The following is a 17,619-nucleotide window of genomic DNA, read 5'->3' as shown; positions in this document are numbered from 1 at the left end:
ACATAGTCCAAATAGAGACAGACCCTCCCCCTTCCCTCCCTTCCCCCTCCTTCTCCTTCTTATTTTCTTTCTTTATTGTGTATTTTAAAAAATTTTCTACTTTTTCCTTTGCTTCAACACCTTCCTTCCTCTCCCTGTGTCAGCAAATTATCCACCCCACGCACCCACGCCGCTCCGGCTCCTTCTTTTCATCTCCAGGCGTATCGCCGGCTCACTCCGCTCCGGTCCTGCGCGCGCGCCCCATCGCCAATTCTCAATCCTCCCCGCCCCCTTTAAGACAAGGGACTGGGTCTCGGCCCCGCCATCCTTCGCTTTCCCAGGCGGGAACTGTCGCACCCCAAGTCTAGCCTCTCCAGGGCGGCTCTCCGGCGACCGCTTCCCGGTTCGGGGATCCCGCCGCCCCTCCAGCGCCTCCCCGCGTTGGGTCAGCGCGCGCCACGGCTTCCCGGGCGGCCGGGCCCCGCCCCCTACCCCGGTCGCCCCGCCCCGGCCCGGCTCCGCCCCGGGCCGCCGCCGCCTGATTGGCCTCCGCCCTCTCGTCCCCCGGCTCCTCTCCTCCCCTTCGCCCAATGGGCACCACCACCTGGTCCAAAAATTCCCCCGAGGGAACCGAGGGGCTCTGCACGCACCAGCTCTGGCCGGGCTGCGGGGACCGCTGCGGCGGGGCGCGGAGCGGGGAGGGTAGGCGGAGGAGGGAGGAGGAGCAAAAGGTGTTGGAGAGAAAACTTCTGAAAGGAACAGGAAACTTGCCGGGGAGGCGGCGGCGGCTGCGGCTCTCTGGGCGTCCGGGCTGCGCACGTCGCGGGGTGTCCGGAGCTGCAGCGCCGCTCCTGGCGGCTCCCCCGGCGCGGGGCAGGGCTGAGCCCGACACTCGATCCCTCGAGCCGTGTCCGCCGCCGCCGCTCTGGGCGCTGCAGGCGGGCGCTCCGTTCCGCCTCTGCCGCGGCGGCTCCCCGGAGAGGGCGGCGAGGGCGCAGAGAAGAGGAGGGACGTCTTCTGCGGAGCATGAAGCAGCATGTCCGATAAAATGTCCAGCTTCCTCTACATAGGGGACATCGTGTCCCTGTACGCGGAGGGCTCGGTCAACGGCTTCATCAACACGCTGGGGTAAGCCGGGGCGCGGGCTGGGGAGCGCTGGTACTCAGGCCCCTCGGAACCCATCCCAGTCCCTCCTGGCGCCGCCGCGTCCCCCGGCGCCCGCTCCCGCCTGGGGTGGCCGGGAGGCAGGGCAGGCTCTGCGCCCGCGGACAGCGCCGTGCGCTCGGCTCTCTCGCTCGCAGGAAGCTGCCCATAGAGGCAAGACTTTCTCTGCAACTTGGTAATCTCAAGCTCAGAGACGCATCTGAAAAGGAGGAAGTGATTCAAAAGCCCGGAGACAGGCCCGGTGAAGAAGTCTTCGTTGGCTTCTCTGTGGGTTGTTTTGATAAAAAAAAAATTTTTTTTTCCCTTGGAGGTGAAACAAAATGCCTCCTCTTCCCCATCTTTGCTCGCTACCGCTCTCAAGCCCTTGTCCTTCAGGGCCAGGTTTGTAAGACCAGTCAATAAAAGTCCGTGGCCTCGGACATGAAACTCAGGCGATGTGGCGAGCGGGAGTGTGGCTTTGCCCTGCGGGAGGAGCTCACTGTCCCACTTCGCTGAAGTAATTTCCTTTTGGCCTAGCCAAACGGGGACTCGCCCCGCCTCGGGGGCAGCCTGGGGGCTCCGACGGCCTCCTGGGTTCTAGAACTCACACCTGCTTTCTCCCCTCCCCGGGCTTTGGCCCACTGAAATGCTCAACCTCTCCCGGTACTCGGCCAAGTGCAGGGCTCTTGAGATTGGAGTTGATTTATGAATGGGGGAAATAGGTGTATAAACATAACCGTGTGCTAGATGGTTAAAGAGGACTTCCTTGATTACTAGTATTTTCTCTCTGTCCTGATTGTTAATACCAGCTCGCAGTTTAAACGCACACTGACTGCATTGTATTTTGATGCGTACATTTTTTTGTTGTTGTTACCGCCTGGTCTCAGTAGCTAGACTTCCCAGTCTTAGAGATTTCAGGCTGAGAAACTGGTGTTTCCACTTCGGACTGGTCACTTTTTTCTGCCGTTAGGTTTTAGGGCAGATGACTTAACATGCAGTGTTCCTGGACGGTGGCTTTGAGCCATGCCATTAATGGAGTGGTGTCTACCCCACAGGGGACGTGGACGTCACCAGAACTTCCCCAGTTTCTGTTATTTGTGCATCTCCCTTAATGGGTGAAAGAAGGGAGGTAGATTTAACTTAACCCCTTTAAGATCAATGTTAAGTGAAACTGAAGCATGGAAGAAAAAAATAGCCGTGACAGGTGCTTTTGTGCTGGGTTTGTAAATCGTAAGCTGCCATTTGTTTCCCGGAGAGTTCTTAGTACAAGGTCAGTGTTTGGGCTTCCTGCAACATTTTGCAGATGGACTCTGCTGCACCTCACTCTTCCCCTCTGTAGACTCTCTAGGTGTGTTTAACCTGGTGGTTGATCAGGAAGGGCTTGGGGTCAAATCCCGGCTTCTCCGCTTGTGAACCTTATGACCCTGGGCAAGTTACATAATTGCATCTCAGTTTCCTCACTCATGGTTACTACCTCGTGGGATTGTGCTGAGGAAGAAGTGAGTTAACATAAGGTGCTTAGCACATGAACACTTGTATTAAGTGTTAGCTATTGTAATTGTCACTACCTAGGTGACTGTGAGCGACAGTTACAGTCGTGGACAAAACAATAAAAAGGATTAGGAATAGAGTATAAAACCTAGTGAAATAAAAAGCCATGTTTTTGTAGTGTCTTATTCAGCAAAGGTATGTGTCTCGGTCACTACATACTTTAGCAGTTGCCGAGACTGTCCTGCTCATTTTGGAGATAGAGAAACCTAGGGGAAGAGAAATGAAGTGACTTACCTGTGAAGCAGAGGACATTAATGCCAAAAGCTGGAGCTATAACCCTGTCTCCAGACTCTCAGCCAAGTGTGTGTTTCTTTGGTTACACATTATCTTGAGAAAAAGAAGCTTTAATGTAGCGTATGTTTGTATAAAATATTTATTCGTATTCAGCATTTCTTGCTGGTGTTTTGGAAGTTGAGTTGCCTTAGAGTGTGTTTGTGCAGTATTATTTTTCTGTTGACAAACTGATTCTTGTTGAGGTTAATATGACAAGACCTCTGTGCAGCTCGATTCTAAGGTGAGGACGGGTCATTGGAAATGCTGCCGCTGGTGAAGCTTGGTGCTCTGATTAGATATTCTTTTTCTTTAACTCATGGCACTACGTTGGCCTGAGAATTTTAGTAGTTACAAAGCTGGCAGGAGCCTATGTTCATGCCACATGAAATGTTATCTAGGCAAAGTAGCATCACCTACTTTGTTAGCTTAGATGACAACTGGTAGATATTTTACTTTACAAGTTTGTTTTAGGACCATGAAATCAAAGCAGCATTATAGTTTTTCATTATACTTTTGTAGGCTCATTATTTATACACCTTTTCTATCAAAGACAGAGTACATACTTCAAGTTGAATTTCCTTGCTCTTCTATAGTTGCAGGTCAGTTGTCCAAGGTCTGTTGCTAATTATGACCTTGTTCATATCATTTATTCTCTTTTCCTGTCAGCATGTCTTTGTGGAGAGTAAGAGAAAGAGTATTTGATGCCCCTGCCCCTGGGGTATTATAAAAGTGAATGAAAGAGACAGAAAGGAAAGAGCCCATTTTTTTTAGAGAGTTGCTAGGAAAATCCACATTATGCTTATATTTTTGTGGGCCTTAGATTTCTTCAAAGGTGTGTGAATTGTTAAAGTGAATCAGAGAGCTCCATTGGAGACATGGGCATTGTATCTATTTAGCCAGCATAGTTTGTTCCACTGTAATGTTAAAAACTCAACGGAAGAGCTAAAAATGAGGCTGAAAGTTTCTGATTTCTATCTTTGCTCTTTATCTATTTGACGCTTTTGGTTGCATGATGGTTTTTCAAATTCACCTTAGGAGGTCGTTAGTGAGAATGGAGTTTACAGCATTACAGGTAATTCATACATATTTATTTGTCTGCAGATAAATTTTGTCTGATTTTAGTATCTCGTGTGTAAATTTGTTTGGGAGGATACACGTTGTTATTATTGGCTTTTGGGAATTTTTGTAATAAGGTCACGAATGTTTCACCTGAAAAAAATCACAGTTTCACTCTATTAGAGTTTAGTAGGCCATTTTAGAGGCCCTTCCAACTGGAAATGTAGGAAGATTTTTGTAGGCTCTGTGACCTAGCTTTTAAGTTTGATATCTCAGTCTGAGGAATTAGACTGCTCCGGTTGCAAAGACTTGCATTTCCCTTTTTTCCCCAGTTATCCTTTAACCAGGATTTACCTGATGTTTCTGAACCCTGAGTTATTGCTAAATGAGGTAGAGTATTGTTCTCCCAGCTTGTATTGGTGCAAAAGGGGCCTGATTTATGTTTTCTAACTTAATTTTTCATCTAAAGATCGATTTAGGAAACACTTACCTTGACTTAAGGAAAACTACTTTAAATCCTGTTGGATGAAGATGGTGAATATATTTCAAATAAACAATTTTTTTTTGTACTGTACATTTTAGGGTTATGGTTTTTATTTTTCTTTTAAAAGAGAAGGGAGGATTTTTGGGATATGTTGTACAATTTCAGATGCGGTGTTGCTTTTGTTTTTGCTTTTTATATTTTTATTTTTAAATTGAAGTATAGTTAATTTACAATGTTACATTAATTTCTGCTATACAGTGAAGTGATTCAGTTATACATATATATACATTCTTTTTTTTATATTCTTTTCCATTGTGGTTTATCACAGGATATTGAATATAGTTCCCTGTGCTATACAGTAGGACCTTGTTGTTTATCCATTCTATGTATAAAAGCTTACATCTGATCACCCCAACCTCCCACTCCATCCCTCCCCCTTGGCAACCACAAATCTGTTCTCTATGTCTGTGAGTCTGTTTCTGTTCATTTCTGTCATATTTTAGATTCCACTTATAAGTGATATCATATGGTATTTGTCTTTCTCTTTCTCATTTACTTTACTTAGTATGATAATCTCTAGTTGCATCCATGTTGTTACAAATGGCATTATTTCATTCTTTTTTTATGGCTGAGTAGTATTCCATTGTATATATGTACCACATCTTCTTTATCCATTCATCTATCGATGGACATATAGGTTGTTTCCACGTCTTGGCTATTGTGAAGAATGCTGCTATGAACATAGGGGTGCATGTATCTTTTTGAACTAGAGCTTTGTCTGGCTATATGCCCAGGAGTAGGATTGCTGGGTCATATGGTAATTCTATTTTTTAGTTTTCTGAGGAAACTCCATACTGTTATCCATAGCAGCTGCACCAACTTACATTCCCATCAACAGTGTAGGAGGGTTCCCTTTGCTCCACACCCTCTCCAGCATTTGTTATTTGTAGACTTTTTAATGATGGCCATTCTGACTGGTGTGAGGTGCTACCTCATTGTAGTTTTGATTTGTATCAAATGCAGTGTTAATTGTCCCCTCCCCATTCCTCCATTTCTTTACACTGAGATTTGCTTCCCTGGTCATTGATACTTCTGACACTTCATATTTTGGGGATATCAACTTGACCAATGGTCAGGTACCACACAGTGGGAGTGAGCATGGCAGAATTCCCAGGACGGGTGGGACAGTAGAATCAATAAAAAGTATACAGTTGTTTCATTGTCTGTTCTCCATGTGCTTGAGAGGTTAGTGAATGACAAGTGTGCACGTGTGTGTGTGTGTGTTTATGCACATCTGTATACATATGTTTAAGTGATTGTTGTCTTTGACTTGAGGTTTCTTTTTGGGATCTACTAAGAATCAGCACCCACTAATTAAGGTCTGAGAAAACACTCAGGTGACCACCCATTGGTGCAGTGACTGCCAAGTATCATGATAGTTTTTTACCAGAGTGGGAAAAGATCAGAGCCCTTATTTTTAATTACTGCTTGATTTTGGTCAATTCAATGAGCTTTTTAATTCCTTTGTTTCCATGTTCAACAATAGACATCAGGTAGGGGGATGGTGGGTCACACAGTTTATAATTCTGACTTAATTCCTTAGATGGATGAATAAGACTTATGTTTTATTTTTACCAATTATAGTCCTTTGAATTTCCCTTCCTGATCTTTTTTCTGCTTAAAGTTTTAATATTTAAATGGTTGCAGATTTGATTTATTATTATTTTTCTTATTTAATTTTTCTATTCTTACCATGGTTTGAAAAATCTTTCCCTTAATAGGACTGTTTGATCAGTAGAGAGTCATAGATGAAGCAAGGAACGGTTATAACCAGTTTTTATATTTGCATAATTTGTAATTTATCTTTAGCCTCTTCTAAACAGAACCCCTCCAAGTAACAGCATTATTTTCTGCTATAACTAGGTATATGAACTTAGCTTTGTTTTGGCTAGGGTATATGTTACTGTGATAAATGTGTCTAAAAATCCATTGGATACTTGCATGTGTGTTTAGTGGGGAGGAAGAAGACAGTATAATCTTGAATATTGAGTTGTTCTGGAAAGTCTAAGTGTTAGTAGTGTCATGTTATGGAACTTTAAATCAGCTGGAGTGCAAAGACAGTTTCTGAAGTGGTGAACATAAAGTCTATTTTAAGCTGAAAGGTCCACCATTTCTTAAACTTAAGTCATTCCATAAACAACACTGCAGCTTTTAGACTCTCTCCGGTGGAGAGCTCAGTCAGGTAAACAACCATCCTTCCTTAAGTACCCCTGATCCTTGGCTTTGATAGAAAGAGAATTCAGAAGCAAATTCTTGGCCTCATTCTAGATTTAACAGAGCTTTTTTGCTTAAAAAACTTTTTTTTGGCGTAGGTAGCACTTTTCACAGTCATGTTTTCCCTTTGGAACTGTTCTTGTATAGATAGCGTATATACAACTTACAGAATATAGACAGATTACTTTAAAACTTTAAAGTTAAATTCAAACTTTAAAACTTAAATTCAAGGCACAAGGTGTATCTTCATATATGAATACAAAGGAAGTAACAGTGGACTTCTATGACAAATTTCTAGCATAACAATAGATTGAATTTTACTCCTTTTTTTACATCAGAGCTTGGTAATAGATCACCAGATTATAATCAGAGAAGTGAAACTTTAATGGTCATTCATTCATTTATTTAATGAGTAAAATTGTGCCTTTCAAATGCATAGTGGTTATCTTTCTACTCTCATGCAGATTTAGATGGGTACGTTTTTAATATATGCTTTTAGAAAACCATAATTCTAATTTAATAATATAGAAAATAAGATTCATGGAGAATAGTGAAAGAGAATATAGCAGCTTGTTTATTAACAGTGGTGACACTGCGTGGTGAATGGGTGCATGATTTTTATTTTCGTGTCTCCTATATATATCCCAGATTCTATATATGTTTCTTTAGTTAGACATCTATTGCTATTATAGTCAGGAAAGTTAACTAAATGAAAGTGATGTTTTGAAGGATTCTTCAATTTCTTATTACTGTTCATCAACAAAGTTTATTTTAAAAAGCATGAATAAAGCATTTTCCTGGTCATGGTCAGTGGAAGAAAACCACAGACAAGGAGGCTGCATGTTGCTGAAATCGATGGTCATATGTTTACCATAAAAATTTTTTGTTCCTAGTTATTTATTGTTGGTATTTTAAAATGTATTATGGAAAAATGTTTGGCCAGTAATGCTGAGCCTTTATGAATGGTTGGTTTAACTTGTGCAGTAAATATATAGTTTATTTTATTTTAGAAGTCTGTTTACACATATAAGAAGTATGCCCTTCAGCATGGCTGACTTGTTCATTTTAATAATCTTAGTACCCATTATGGAACTTTTATTGTCTGTCAACTTCTATAGGCATTATTTTGTGAGGGATCTATGTGTGTGTGTGTGTGTGTGTGTGTGTGTGTGTGTGATTGAAATCATTCAATTAAGTGTTTCTATTCAATATCTTTGAAATGGATGGATTAGCCCTCTCAAAATTCAAATCAATGATTGGTTAATGATGCTATTTTATAGTTTATTCTGACACAAACCTATAGAACTCCAACCCTGAATTAAGAATAAATTATCAGTTTATTCAGAAAAAAATTTAATCATGAAATTGAAAATGTGTCCGCATCATGAATCCAGTCTATGGACCTTTCCTGGTGATGTGGTTTATGCTGGAGGGTGCTGCAGACTGAATCATTGGTTCACCTGATGCATATTTAACGAGCCCTGACTATGTGTTAGGGATACAGTATGAAGAGATGCCAGATATTGTGCTATTTTAAATTCTTATCTCAAAAACTCAAACTTCCTTTGAGAGTTTGTGGTATGACACTTGACTAGGATCTATGGGAAACTAAAGACATTTGATAGTTTTGCTCTCACAGTTGTAAATGCCACAAGATCAGGAACTGACTCTGACTTTATAATCCTTGTATGCTCAGCACCTCACACAATTCCTGGTAAATGGTAGGCATTTAATAAATATTTGTGAAATCAATGTAGTCATTATTTAGTAATGGAGACAAGACTGGTATTGAATAACCACAACATAAAGCAATTCTTTTCAAATAAAGATGATTAAAAACAGTATTCATAGGGAAACAGAAGAGGATTCTTTCTCTGGCTGGTATGACCTGAGGAGGACTTCAAGGAGGAGGTGATATGTATCTGAACTTTGGAGGATCATTAAGATGGATATTTATCTCAAGTCTATATCCATAATTTGATCATATATTCTTGGTACTTTTTTCTTTTATTAAAAAAATTGGTGAAGTTTTATTGTTCGTTTTAGTAGCTCCAAAAAAGGAAGCAAATAATTTGATATTATTGAGATATGCAAAGATAGAAGAAATAATCAAAAAACATATTTTATGCTTATTTATCAAATGTGAGAGCTTTAAGTTTGATTCAGTCCCTCTGAGTTTATTTGGACTGCCTTCAGTCCTTGTCATGTGTGCTGAGTTTACTGAGACCAGAGATAAAGAGGGCAGGATATAAAGCCCAGAAACTTGGCAATTTTTTGGGGGAATTTTACAGTGTTTCCAGCTGCTTTGCATATTCGATTTTCACTCCTTTCCCCCTTATTTTTCCTTAGCCCCAGTGTTTCGTAGTTTTTCTTCATTAATCATGAACTTCAATAGTCTTCTAGATGCCTGGAAGCTTTGGCATTAAGGACAACTTTCCATCTGTAATAAAATAGTTCTAAATTTTTTTGTCTCATAGTGCCTGTGACTATTCAACACACACACACACACACACACACACACTCTCTCTCTCTCTCTCTCTCTCCCCCACTTGGCATAGAATACCCTTCTGGTATGTGTGGAGTACACCATGCCCTCATTTCCTTTTGGTGTTTAACAAGCGATAGAGGCCATAGATAGAGTCCCATGAATGCCGGGAAAGACTTAGGAAGTAAAACAAAGCATAATCTATATTCGTATCTAAATTCTTAGAATTCAAGCCTGTGTTACTGAGGTTCTATCTATTAAAGTGTTTGAGTCATTGTTAAAGTGTCATCATAAAAATCTCTGTGAAAATTACGAAATGCTGGACTTTTATATGTTGGTTATCCAAAAAAATTCCTCAGTGGAGTCTTAGAAAAAACTTTTAGGTTTTTAATTAATTCCTAGATATCTAGCTCTCCAAGACCTTGTGGTAATGACTGATTATGAAATAGATATCATCAGCCACTATGGAGAACAGTATGGAGTTTCCTTAAAAAACTAAAAATAGATTTACCATATGATCCAGCAATCCCACTACTGGGCGTATACCCAGAGAAAACCATAATTCAAAAAGACACATGCACCCCAATGTTCATTGCAGCACTATTTACAATAGCCAGGTCATGGAAGCAACCTAAATGTCCATCAAGAGATGAATGGATAAAGAAGTTGTGGTACATATATACAATGGAATATTACTCAGCCATAAAAAGGAACGAAATTGAGTCATTTGTTGAGACGTGGATGGATCTAGAGACTGTCATACAGAGTGAAGTAAGTCAGAAAGAGAAAAACAAATATCGTATATTAACACATGTATGTGGAACCTAGAAAAATGGTACAGATGAGCCAGTTTGCAGGGCAGAAGTTGAGACACAGATGTAGAGAACAGACATATGAACACCAAGGGGGGAAAACTGTGATGGGGTGGGGATGGTGGTGTGCTGAATTGGGCGATTGGGATTGACATGTATACACTGATTTGTATAAAATTGATGACTAATAAGAACCTGCAGTATAAAAAAACAAACAAAACAACTAATACTAAACTTTCATTGGGTTATCTGTATGGAAATATGTTAATATAAATGTTTCAGACATTACATGAAATTTCTAAAAATCTTATATGTTCTGGTATAATGTTATAAGTCATAATTCTGGTTATTACTTTAAAATGTATATCTCAGAAAAAACTAAATTTCCTTGTCAATTGCACTATTATGAACTTTCATCAAATCTTTAAAAAAAAAAAAAAAGAAATAGATATCATAATATCCAGCTCTCCAAGACCTTGTGGTAATGACTGATTATGAAATAGCCACTAGGAGCAGACACTACTGCTGTCCGTATATCTCCTGTTTAAAGAGGATTCTGCAAATTGTGTAAGGAATTTATGGATCAGCAGGCTAAATATAAGAGCTCAAACAAACAAACAAAAACCCAGCAAAAAGAAACTGGGTTAAGAAATTCTTGATTAACTTTCTAGCGGCAAATAGAAGTATTATTTGTAAAAATTTCAGAGAATAAAGTGCTCTCCAACTCACATTTAGTTAAATTATTTGCAAGCCTCGTATTGAATTGTCTTGGAACTCTTGAAAAACAATCTATAGGTATCCCTTGCTATCCCAGTTCTTACTGTGTTGTCACAAAAGCACCAGAGATTTGGAAAGCAAAGGACATTTGCATATCCCTTTGCCCATATGGATAAAGCTTAAGAGTTGAATACTAGAACTAAGGTTCCATTGTTTGTAAGGAACAGAAACCATCTTTGGCCAGCTTAATTAATAAATTTCCTTAAAGAAGGAAATTTATTAGTATAAAGATACTGGAGGAGCTCCAAGAAATTGAATGATGAGCTCAACAACTGAGCATTAAGAAAGGCAGAGAAACCCAGTGCTGCTGTGGGCATCTCAGTAGCAGAACCTTCTCTCTGGGTCCTGCCATTTACATGACTAGGATACAGCAATTCCTATACTCTGTATCTCTCTTCTTTTTTTTTTTTTCATTTTATTTATTTATTTATTTATTTATTTATTTATTTATTTCTGGCTGCGTTGGGTCTTCGTTTCTGTGCGAGGGCTTTCTCCAGTTGCGGTGAGCGGGGACCACTCTTCATCGCGGTGCGTGAGCCTCTCACTGTCGTGGCCTCTCGTTGCGGAGCACAAGCTCCAGACACGCAGGCTCAGTAGTTGTGGTTCACGGGCTCTAGAGCACAGGCTCAGTAGCTGTGGCTCATGGGCCTAGCTGCTCCACGGCATGTGGGATCTTCCCAGACCAGGGCTCGAACCCGTGTCCCCTGCATTGGCAGGCAGATTCTCAACCACTGCGCCACCAGGGAAGCCCAGTATCTCTCTTCTTAACATTGAAAATACAGAGTGATAGAATTTGGCCCCTCTTGGATTATTCACTTATGTCCATAAAAGAAAGTCGCGAGGCCAGATCTGACTACCAGGGAGATCACTGTGAGCAGGGCTGCGAGTTTTGCCTGCTTGTGGGTCATGGTTGTAGGGCAGAAGGAAAACACAGAGGACCTGGGCATGAGTTGAGGTGTTACCACTTAGTAGGTAATTTAATAGTAAAATTCAGTGACGTTAAGTGCACTCACAATATTGGGCAACCATCACCATTACCCATTTTCAAAACTTTTTCATCATCCCAAACAGAAACTCTTTATCCTTTTGACAATAACTCCCCATTGTCTCCCCCACCATCTGCCGTAATCCCTAGTCTAGTTTCTGTCTATGAATTTACCTATTCTAGGGGCCTCGTATACGTGGAATCATACAATATTGATCCTTTTGTGTCTGGCTTATTTTACTAAGCATAATGTTTCCAAGGATCATCCACATTGTAACATGTATCAGTACTCCATTCCTTTTCATTGCTGAATAATACCCCATTGTAAGGATACAGCACATTGTGTTTCATCACAATTCATCAGTTGATTATCATTTGTGTTGTTTCTATTTTTTGACTATTATGAATAATGCTGTGATGAATATTTGTGTGCAAGGTTCTATGTGGACATATGTTCTTAATTCCTTTGGGAATATACCTAAGCAGGGGAATTGCTGGGTCATATAGTAACGTATTTAACATTTTGCCTCAGCCTTTCCTGTGCTCCTTACCCTGCTTTACCTCTTTTTACATACCGTCTTATTACATACAGTATAATTTACCATTTATTGTGTTCATTGTTTATCATCTATCTACCCTGGTAGAACGTAAGCTCTTTGAAGGCAGAGGTCTTTTGTTTTGTCACTGAGCATCTCAAGTGCTTGACTCCATAAATATTTATTGAATGAATATTTGTTGAATTAAGATATGCATATTCCCAAATCTTTAAGTAGCTGTTAATATCAGTCCCTTTCTGGAAAAAAGTCAATGTAATTGTAAAGTCAGTGTAATTGTTCTTATTAAATATTTTGAGAATTCATATGGGTAATTCTTTGAAAATGGATGAAGGTCGTCACTGGATTTATAGTGCCATTAAATCTTGCTATAATAGGTACTTTTATAATCTCTTGGGTCATATCTCTGCACCTACCTAGTCCAACATGTGATAAAACTTACAGCCTGGAAAAAGTAATGTATATAGCCTTATTTAATGATTTGTATGTTATAGGCACATTAAAGTTAATATTTATGAAAGTTCAGTTTTGTTTTTAATGTGTGCAAAGAGTTGAATTTCTAAGCATTTTGTGAGACCATTTCTTAATTTCGATCAGCCTTTTCTCTTAGTGGATAATATGTAATACATCCAGGGAAATATTTTATACTTTAACAGCTATCAGCAGAAAAGTTTAGTTGGAAATAATTTGCTAATTTGAAATCAGAAAGTAGTTGGGGAATTTATAGAACTTTAGAAAAATAGAAGAGGGCATACAACAACTTGTAATTTTTTTTTTAAAGTTTTTAATCATTTATTTATTTATTTATTTTTGGCTGTGTTGGGTCTTCGTTTCTGTGTGAGGGCTTTCTCTAGTTGTGGTGAGCGGGGGCCACTCTTCATCGCGGTGCGCGGGCCTCTCACTGTCGCGGCCTCTCTTGTTGCGGAGCACAGGCTCCAGACGCGCAGGCTCAGCAATTGTGGCTCACGGGCCTAGTTGCTCCGCGGCATGTGGGATATTCCCAGACCAGGGCTCGAACCCGTGTTCCCTGCATTGGCAGGCAGATTCTCAACCACTGCGCCACCAGGGAAGCCCCAACAACTTGCAATTTTTATTTTTGAAATTTAGGAGTAAGTGTCTGGAAAGGGATAGGCATTTAAATACAGGTTGAGGAGAACAAATGAACGGTATTTTTGTTTTTCATTACTTTATATTCTTTCTATTGACTAAGTCTGTTTTAATGTGCTTTGCCTCAATCTTATTCTAAAAGACATGTTTGGCCATTCTCTTTAAGATCTTGAAATTCTCTGGTGTTGTACTCTTATTCTTGGAATCCTCACTAGTAGCAATGTACAAATGAGAGCTTCTCTGAGAGCATATTTGCATATAGGACAAAGAAATAAAGTGAAAAATATAGATATGTAAAAATTACAAAATAATTTAAAAAAGCAAAACAAGGTCGTTCTATTCCCTCTAGTTCTAACATCCACTATGATAGATGTTTAAAAATATAATATCTTTAGAAAATAATTTTGAGATGAAAGATGCAAAATGTTATCAGAGTGTTGCTTCATTTCTATAACATCCAGATTAATCCTTTTGAAGTGTATCATACCAAGTAAAGACAGTGACTTAAAAAATCTCATCCAAATCACCAAACACAGTTATGTTAGGAATCCAAAGTAAGTTAATGATTTAAGGACTAGTTACTTGTGTTTGGCTAAAGTGTTCAAGATCGTTGCTAGTATTAGGGACATAACTACTTAAAACATTTGCATTTCAAGTAGATTTTTGGTTTCAGCCATGTTTTCAAAGAGGGTAATTTCAGTCTTGGTTTGTTAAAATAGGCAGGGAAGGTAAAGGATGGAATTTTGTTGTATTGAGGACTCTACTTGTGGCTAGGAATGGTAAATACTATGACATTTTAAATCAAATCAAGACTCGTTGATGAAAGTGTTAGTTATCTAAAACTTTACTAACTTAATCCATTGCTAGGATTAATAACAAATGATAAAGGGCCTTTATTTACCTTTCTTCCCTATTTACCTGGCAGGACATGATTTAGTAATTGAGTTCCAATTCTAAATCCATGTCAAGAATGAGCCTCCTTTCCTGGTCAGTACAAATGAAGTCATTGTATCTGTCAGGGTGAAACCAAGTACTCATTTCTGAAGTCTTGGCTGCTAAAGAATCTCTCAGAACTGGCTCTTAAAAATTATCAAATTGCAAGTAGAAAAACACTTTGTTAATTACTGGAGAATCTGAATAAAGAATTGTTTAAGTAAACTGACATGTACAAGTTTTGAGAGGCAGTAATTACTTTGGCAACAAGATATCCATAAATTTATACTGTTAACATTTTCTAAAGAGTAGATCAACATTTGTATTGCACATTTTTTTTCAAAATAGAAGTTATAATAAACTCAAAGAATTAATATCAACTGAATCATTTAGTTTGAACTGTATTTAATTTAGCAAAAAATGCATATTAATTTTTATTTCTGTATCAGAGATTGCTAGTTATTCCCCCAAATTAATTTTTCCCTCTTCCATACTGATAGAAGTACTTGAGTTTGTGGATGCTGGGAATAAAGACCACGTTCCCTAGCCTCCCTTGTAGCCAGGTGTGGCCTCAGACTATAATTTGTGGTTAGGTTCTTAAAGGAGAGGTTTACTCTCCTCCTTCCTTTCCTCCCTAGCCAATCCCCATTCAGCTATTTGTAATGTGGCAGGGAAGAAGCCACCTTGAACCATGCGGATGAGGCCAGTACTTCAGGAATAATAGAATATCAAGAAATGAACCTGTTCTCTGGACAACCTCAAATCCTGGCTCTACTGTATTCGAACAGAAGGTGAAACTAGATGGGCACACAAGGACCAGATCATGTATTCCCTATTAGGCAGTGTGAGGCCATTGATGGATTGTTAAGTGGAAGAATGAAATAATCAGGTTTTGTTCTAGGAAGATCAGACGGTGGTAAAGAGAAATAGAAGAAGGCTGCAAATGGCAGGCATGGGAGGAATCAGGTGATACATGAAGGCAGCCTGAATCCAGCAGCTGGAGTTGGGAATGAAGAGTAGCTTGTCATCAGAATCACTGAAGGGGCAGTGTCTTTGTTTAGTGTTTGCCTTTAGACCCCAAAAGATTTATGAATTAAAATATTCATTGTTGCTTTATTACTTTAAAAAATGGAACATATAGACTTGAAAGAAGTTTCCCCTTCATTTGCTTACAGTTGGTTAGAATGTCATTAAGCCCAGTATGACTTCAGGCTTTCCATGGTTCTGGGAAGAGGTACAAGCCTTGTCTTGTACCATATTTCCATCCTGTGGCTCTGTTTCAGGCATAAGGCCTTTTTTTCCCCCCCTTTTTAGTTGCACAAACATTCTGAGCTCCCTCTTACCATAGGGCCTTTTCACATGTTTGTTTCCTCTGTCGATTGGTTTCCCCTCTTAACCGCCTACGCCTTTCACCTAATTAATGCCTGTTTATCATTCAGATTTCAGCTCTGTGATGCTTCTTTTTTATTTTATTTTATTTTTTATTGAAGTAGAGTTGATTTACAATGTTGTGGCAATCTCTGCTGCACAGCGAAGTGACTCAGTTATCCACATACAGGCATTCTTTTTTTTATATTCTTTTCCATTATGGTTTATCACAGGATATTGAATATAGCTCCCCGTGCTATACAGTAGGACCTTGTTGTTAATCCATTCTATATATAATAGTTTACATCTGCTCATCCCAAACTCCCAGTCCTTCCCTCTCCCACCCCCCTCCCCTTGGCAACCACAGGTCTGTTCTCTATGTCTGAGCCTGTTTCTGTTTTGTAGATAGGTTCATTTGTGCCATATTTTAGATTCCTCTGTGACACTTCTGCAGTGAGCGTTTCCTGATCTCCCAGACTGTGTGAGCTCCCTTTGCTACACATATGCTCATACAGCACCATATTCGTTTCCTTCAGAAAATTTATCCCAGTTGTAGTTTCAATTGTACTTCTATTTATAAGATTATTGGATTATGTATGTTTCTCCCACTAGACTTTAAACTCTGTAAGGGGAGCAGCTGTGTTGTGTACAATTATGTCCCCAATATCTTGCACAGTGTCTGTCACATAATAGGTAGTCAATAAATATACTGAACAAATGAATAACATTTTAGCATAATGGTTAAGAGGATGAGTGTTTGATTCAGACAAACCTGGTTTCAAATTACGGCTTTACTCCTTTTAATGGTATGATCTTTGGAAATTACTTAATATTGAGAACCTCAATTTCCTTATCTGTAAGGTGGGATTATTGCCTGGTTTATAGTATTGCCATGATGACTAATGGCAGTTAAAATATGTAAAACACTTAGTAAGCATCAGGCCCTTAGAATTAGGCACCTAAGTGTTAAATAGGTGGAAACCATTATTATTATTATTATTATTACTACTATTATTATTATTATATCTGAAAAATCAGCAGGAGTCTCTTTGGAGGCTTGGCCAAGTTCATATTGCATTGATTTAAAAGTTCTGCTGTATTATGTTTATAAAAATTTGCAGTTAACCAGTTTTTCAGCTGGTATTTGTTTCGTAGGCTATTCAAAGGCACTCCGCCTTATCTGTTGTTTATTTTGGTTTTGGACCTTTTTTTTCCCTTTCCTTACTTAGATAATGCATACTACTAAACTGCAGGCACTTATAATTATCTTTTCTTAGTCGTTTGATGCATGCTATCTTTTTGATGTAATGCAAACACCTAAAGTGTATCAGCATTAGTAATAACCTTAGAATTGCTTGGCATATATATATATACCATATCTTCCTTGACTAGAATTTTCAAGTCTTGTTAAATTTTAAAGCCAACATGTTATTTCAGTTGCTAACATTTCTTCCCTACTGGAACATAGTGGTAAAAGGAAACAGTTTTGTTTTATTTATTGAGACAAAACAAATGTTTGCTTTGGAGCCATTAGGATGGATGTTTTGCACAAGTTTCCTATTGGCCAAGAATTCCTACTAAACTTCTGTGACTGTTAGAGGGATTAGCAAAAACATTTATCTAACTTGGATAATGAATCAGTTGACAAACAAATTGGTCTAGGATAGTCTTGTCAGATTTTAAACAGTGACTGATCAAATGATAATGGTTACTTCTCTTTAGAATGCTAATGAATTTTAGACAAAATCATAGGGATATGAAAGGCATAGAGAGTGTATCTTACTCCTGCCTCTTAGACATTACCTAATGAACAAAAATTATCCAGGCTGTAGCCTTCT

General features: G+C 39.3%; 1 protein-coding gene across 3 annotated transcripts in view; it reads left to right on the top strand.

Annotated features, from left to right (window-relative positions):
* Positions 1 to 699: 699 nt before the first annotated feature.
* The window catches only part of ITPR2 (inositol 1,4,5-trisphosphate receptor type 2), a 524,960-nt gene continuing 508,040 nt past the window's right edge, over positions 700 to 17,619 (top strand). Inside the window, exon 1 of one of the 3 annotated variants that reach the window (XM_036864825.1) lies at positions 700 to 1,107. In XM_036864825.1, the coding sequence (XP_036720720.1) occupies positions 1,016 to 1,107 (92 nt within the window). In that variant the 5' untranslated portion in view covers positions 700 to 1,015. The remainder of the gene's footprint in view (positions 1,108 to 17,619) is intronic. The other 2 variants (XM_036864826.1, XM_036864824.1) reach the window with 2 other exon arrangements.

Source organism: Balaenoptera musculus, chromosome 10, assembly GCF_009873245.2.
Source record: "Balaenoptera musculus isolate JJ_BM4_2016_0621 chromosome 10, mBalMus1.pri.v3, whole genome shotgun sequence".
Taxonomy (NCBI): Eukaryota; Metazoa; Chordata; class Mammalia; order Artiodactyla; family Balaenopteridae; genus Balaenoptera; species Balaenoptera musculus.
Note: the sequence above shows the minus strand (reverse complement) of the source record. Positions and strands in the feature narration are given on the sequence as shown.